At 34.5% G+C, this 6,136-nt stretch overlaps 1 protein-coding gene across 1 annotated transcript; it reads right to left on the bottom strand.

Moving 5' to 3' along the window:
• Positions 1-4,622: 4,622 nt before the first annotated feature.
• On the bottom strand, positions 4,623-5,842 carry LOC127803913 (AAA-ATPase At3g28570, mitochondrial-like). The gene has a single exon (XM_052340535.1). The coding sequence runs from the start codon at positions 5,467-5,469 to the stop codon at positions 5,035-5,037; it is 435 nt and encodes a 144-aa protein (XP_052196495.1). The 5' UTR covers positions 5,470-5,842; the 3' UTR covers positions 4,623-5,034.
• Positions 5,843-6,136: the final 294 nt, after the last annotated feature.

The following is a 6,136-nucleotide window of genomic DNA, read 5'->3' as shown; positions in this document are numbered from 1 at the left end:
TAAATTGTAAATATCACAAAGATAAAATACATGGTTAATAGCGAAAAAATCGAATCTCCAAAATTTGTCGTGCCACGAGCCTCCTCAGACTTTCAGATCAAGTGCACACTCATAATACGAAAAGTGCACTCTAGTTATAGATAAAAAAAAAAATTATCTGATAAGGTTTAGAAGATGGAGAATAACCAAAATTCTAATTTCGAAATTATCTCACTTAGAGATATTATATTTTAGGATGATGACTTATCTCATCTAATCAGATTGATTCATCTTGAACGCATTTAAATATTAATTAATAATTATCAATTATCTACAGAAAGATTAGGCATAATCAGAAAGAAAAGTCCAATTGTTGATGTTGGTCCCTTAGGGTATGACCACTCAAGAGGGGGGTGAATTGAGTGATTAATTTATTTTAAATTTTAATAAATATTATTGATTAAAGATTTTATTGAAAAATATATTTGATAAATATAATAAATTATGTTTAAGATTAATAATAAATGTAAGCCATAAGATATAAGAAAAATAAATAATATGAAGGACAACCCAATTTATAATGGTTCGGTATTTTCATACACACCTAATCCACTCTCCTAATGTCTAACCACCCTTGGGGTTCCACTAAATCTAAATGACCAAGGTTTCCACGCTAACTCACATTGAAAACTAGATACACACCTAGATTACAATGAGTTTTAGGCAACCACTATACAAAGGTTTTCTCTCTAACTTACATTGGAAACTAGATTCACCTAAATTTTAACGGATCTAGGAAACCTATACAATCCTCAATAATAATTTAAATGTTTACAAATAATTTGTCTACACTTGGACACAAATAAATAATTAAGAACAAATTATACAAGGAAAAATATTTAAATAAATAAATAAATTTGTAATCTCAAATGGAGAAGTCTAGATTTGTCGTAGAAAACTTGAAAAACTTTTTCCCTTTTGTCTTGTGGCTCTTTGGTGGATATGCAATAATGCTTCGAGAGCCTCAGATTGCTTGGATGTTTTGCTTGAGAGCGTTAAAGAGCTTTCAGATGCTTTGGATATGCAATGAAAGTACTTGGATACTTAAAAAAATGAGTTTGGGGGTATTTATAAGTATTTTAGCCACTAAAAAATGGTTAATATGAAGTTTGAAATTGAAAAAATGTTTAGACTTTCTCAAACAATAAGAAAACATGTCTCACATTTAATTCAAAATAAATTTACTTTTTGTATGAAAAATCAAGATTTGAAAATTCAAATATAAGTTTTTGAGACATAAATGATTAAAACAAGAAAACATGTCTAAAATCAATCTCCTTTAATTCAAAATAAATTTAATTTTTTATGAATAAGAGAAAACATGTTTAAAAATAATTCTCCCTTAATTCAAAATTTAAAAATTCAAATATAAGCTTTTGAGGCATAAATGATTAAAATAAGAAAACATATCTAAAAGAAATTCTCTTTTAATTCAAAATAAATTTACTTTTTGCATGAGTAAAAGAAAATATTTATATCATAAAAATATTTTTGTTAATCATCAAAACTTAATTAATATGAGCAAGTTGGCTCAACAGTTGCCTCTCACCATACATAATTATGAAACAGTTGAGAATAAAACCCATGATAAGAGAAAGAGATCAGTAGATGGACAAAGTTGAAGAAAATAAATTTGAGATCGTGGTTTCAAAAATTTGAGATAGTACTGATAAAGTGTTGTGACATAGAGAAAAAAGAGAAGAGATGAATATAATTATATCTCAAAAAGTGTATATCATTAAGAACCAAAGCCCTATATTTATAAGTAAAAATTTGGGCTGCAGGCGTACAATAGTCATTCACCAATAATTAATAATTTACAATACTATTGTTATTATTTGATTTCTAATAAGTGTCTTTTATACACTTATTTATGTATATAAATTTAGCATTTATTCATTTAATAGGCATGATTGCTACCTAATTTGGTTTAATATTTGATTATATAGGTACAAATCTCATGTTAAATGAACTTGGAGCAAAGATAATGATTTTAGTGCATGATTGGAGTTGAACCGAGTGTTAAAAGCATGGGTGGATACCTTCGAGGGCCAATGTTAGTGATTTCATAAAGCGCCGAGAGTAAAATGTAGAAGTTAAAAAATTGGGAGTCAAGGAAAAATGGATTGCGGCTTACCACGGCGTGCAAACCGCGGTAGGACCACTGTGAGAGAAGTTTATTAGAGCTCACGGTCTTACCGTAGTATGCATTCCACGGTAGGACCGCAGTTAAAGTTTCTCATTGAAGCTCATGGTCTTACTGCATATCGCGATTGAAAATATTTGCTGGAGCTCACAGTCCTATCGCGAGAATGTATTCGGCGATAGGACCACAGTAGGGCACAGAGCTTTGTCTGAAAGTGAATTTTGGGCCTGTTTTCTTTCAAATTGATGGGTGATAGATGTCTTTCTGGTGCATGATTGCATTCTGCGGTAGGGCATGGAGCTTTGTTTGGAAGTGAGTTTCGGGCCTGTTTTCTTCCAAATTGATTAGTGATGAATGTCTTTATAGTGCACTACTTTAAAACCCTAAAAAATACTATATAAAGACCCATTCTTCACAACTCAAGGAAGAACGGAGGGAATGAGACAGAATCAATTTGAAGAAAGAAAAAGATGTTTTTGAAGAAAACTCAAGAGTTGTGTTATATTTCTTTGTTCTTTCTCATATCCCAGATCATGATTTCCATCTTTGTTATTCTTTTATCTGTTAGAATCATGTTTGGTTAAGTGTTTTGCAACTAGGGTGAATGATGAAACCTCGTTTTTTATTGGTTTAGTTTGATGTTGTTCGTTTTTGCTCTAATCTTGTTTTTTAGGTGAATTGTTTATTATACTTTAATTTTGTTTTGATGTTTGATCACCATTAAAATGTGTTTGTGATTTATATTATTTTCAAGAGATTCAATATAAATTTAACACATGGTAATAAATAACATAAGGTCTTATAATAGATAGAGATACTATTATGCATTGTGAAATTATATTAGGATGATCATTGAGAGTGAATGCATGTTTATATATTCGTAGATTGATTAGAGATAATTACTTTCATATATATGCATAGAATTGAATGAGCATTGAGAGGCGTTTTCGATTGATATAAAATCATTGATTTTCAACTGAGGACAAAAAGTAGCAAATTTAAATAATGAAGGATTAAGTTATATTAAGAACAATGGATATGTTTAGTTCATTAAGAATGCCAGTGCAAATACAGGCCACAACTGGTGCCGGTGGGTGCCGAGGAAGGCTAATTGATTAATCTGTGGAAGAAGTCTTCGAACCCTCCACGTCTGGCAGATGACGTCATAAATAGTATCATAATTCCTAAGTTTAAACTCCAATACCTATTTGCAAAAAGATTAAACACGAGATTAATTACAAAACGACCGTTAATCATCTTGAGTGGAGATCCTCGTGGAGGGGAACGGCACAAATTCATCAAAATTTTTAAAATAAAATTTCACTAATTTTGTTTAATAAATAAAATCTCTTTAAATTGTAAGAATTTGTGAGAAAGCTAAATATATAAATAACCATCTAAACAAATTAAAACCAATCACACATGAGACATAAAATTTTTATTTAAAAAATTTCTTTAAATTGAAGAGTAAAAATTAAGAGACTAAAGGTTTATCAAAGAAGTTTCACTATAATCAATCAATTATCTATAAATATTCCTCTTAGACTTTTATAACACCAATAGCTTCACTTCACTGAAAAAGGGATCCAATAGTAACAATTAACAAAATAATAAAATGAATGGAAGAAGAAATTATCAAAAGCATAGTTTATATTCCGACAATGTATATTATTATTTCAAGTCAAGTCTCCAAATTCAAATTCCACCGTCGAGATTGAAGAACGCCGAGTTTGAAAGTTTTTGTTCAAAAATCAAATAACTCGAACTATTAATCACTTCAAATCATCAAAATAATCACAATAATGTGAAATTGGAAACACCTACAAAATAGCTTCTTCCTAAAAATAAAGTACTATTCCAAGTAAAAATATTATAATTATAGAATTCAAAAACAATCTCTTTATTATAAGAATTCCTGTCAATCCTCTTGCCACTCGGGACTTTGTAGAAATATCACAAATTTAAATTCGAAAGATAAAATTTTAGACCGGTCACTGTACATATGTCACACCCAACAATGTTATCTCATTTTCTATGAAATTTAGTATCATGCTAATGTTATTATTTGATTTCAATAGTCCTTTTCTTTACATAAACGTACATATTTAGATGTATATTGAAAAGCATTAATTTTGAGCTTAACTTAGGAAATTCTAAATAAATAAGTTTAGGATATATTATACTCGGCTCGGCTTCTTTGGACCGCTAGTTTTTTAATTTCTCCCATTTTTTTATTTCTGAATAGGCCTAGCGGCCAGCCTGCAGCCAGGACTTGGCCCGCTAAGGCTCATCCGACCTCATTCTATGTTTCAGGCTGAAGTATAATATATCCAACCCAATGGAATTTAAAGCTGGCCCGTAACTTTGGACCAGAGTTTAAGAGTTGGGCTTGGGCCTCAGCAACCTGATTGACAATGGTTGTCACCTGGAAGCTGACTTGTCAATTTTTACCAAACATTCTCATCTACGAAACAGACTAATCAAATACATACTACATTCTCATCTACCAAACAGACTATCAAGCACTGGCTTGAATCCCCTGTCGTCCCCATCTCCATGAATTTACTTTCCGGGAAAGCAGTGCGGCAAGGGAAAATTTATTCAACGTACAAGTAACACGAAGCACGAAGCACTAGGACAAACTGATTAAACCGAAAATTACAACTAAATATGCAAAGACCTGCGGACTCAAGAGTGAGTCAGTGATATCTGTTCTCTCGCACCGACTTTATTATTTGGGGCGGGTCATTATTGTCCTCCTGATCTCTTTCTCTTCAGTCGCCTCCGCCTGCAACTGCGTCTCTAAAACTTTGATCAAGTTTTTTAAGCATGAATCGGCGGAATCCACGTCAACAGCACCGCCGGCTGTCGGACTGCCGTCTAGGGCCCCACCAACCCTTGAGCCGGTCCTGGCTGTAGAACGACAAGTCCATATGCTTATCCATTCGGCCCTGCCGAAAAAGCGCGCAATCAAGATTCTCGCCGTGGTTCGTCGTGGACACCATCAACCGGCCACCCTCGTTCGCCGAGGAGAGCCCGTCGAGGCAATTCAAGAGTCCAGAGAGCGTCACTCTCTCTATTATCTTTTCCTTTTCGTCGCCTTTCAGCTTCTCGATCTCCCTCTGAACTGTAATTTTGCTCGAGCAATCTACGTCTTCGATCACGACGATAGAATTGCCGGGCGTTCTGTTCAACAGCCTCTTTAAATCGGCATCGCTTGAAATTGCTGTTAATTCGAGATCATACACATCGTAATTCAACAAATTCGCCATGGCTGCAATCATCGTGGAATTGCCTGTTCCGGGATCGCCGTTCAGGAGATATTCCCTCTTTCATGGCTTTCCAATCCTCCGATAGAACTCTCTTGAATTCGAAAAAGTGATCAGGTCGTCTTTGATGTCTTGCTTCTTGTCCATTCCTATCGCAATCGTGTCGAATGTGGCTTGGTGTTCGAAATCCCTTATGTAGTTCCAGCGAGCTCCACGGTCGCTCGAACTGTTCGAGTAGAGTTTCAGCTGCCGGTCTTTGGCCACCTCCGTCTTTCCCTCATCCATCACGTGCTTCAAGTACTCTTCGACCATGGTTTTTCTGTGCTTTTTGCGAAAAGTAATACCTCTTAACGGAGTGTCCGTACCGATTAGAGCCTTGGTCTTTCTCTTTACTGAGATGCCACGAAACTCTAATCCCGTGTTGTTTGTGATATCAAACATCTCAAGGTCATGATGATCAGGTGGGCCACACTATCATAGGCTAAGGCTTAGGACCTAGGATTGATAGTGTGTGGATACAACCCAAATGTGCAGTCATCAAATGGAGAAGAAAACCCAAAGGGCCTTTGAGGAGGTAGGGCCAATTTTGGCCCAGCAGTTCAGGCCCAATTTTAGAGCCCAGCTCGGCTAAACCAGCCCTTGCTCATCCCAGGTATATAATGCTTCTTTCCCCATGTTTTGA

The sequence above is a fragment of the Diospyros lotus genome, chromosome 6 (assembly GCF_014633365.1).
Source record: "Diospyros lotus cultivar Yz01 chromosome 6, ASM1463336v1, whole genome shotgun sequence".
Classification (NCBI taxonomy): Eukaryota; Viridiplantae; Streptophyta; class Magnoliopsida; order Ericales; family Ebenaceae; genus Diospyros; species Diospyros lotus.
The sequence above is the reverse complement of the archived record's forward strand: the minus strand, read 5'-3'. Positions and strand labels throughout refer to the sequence as shown.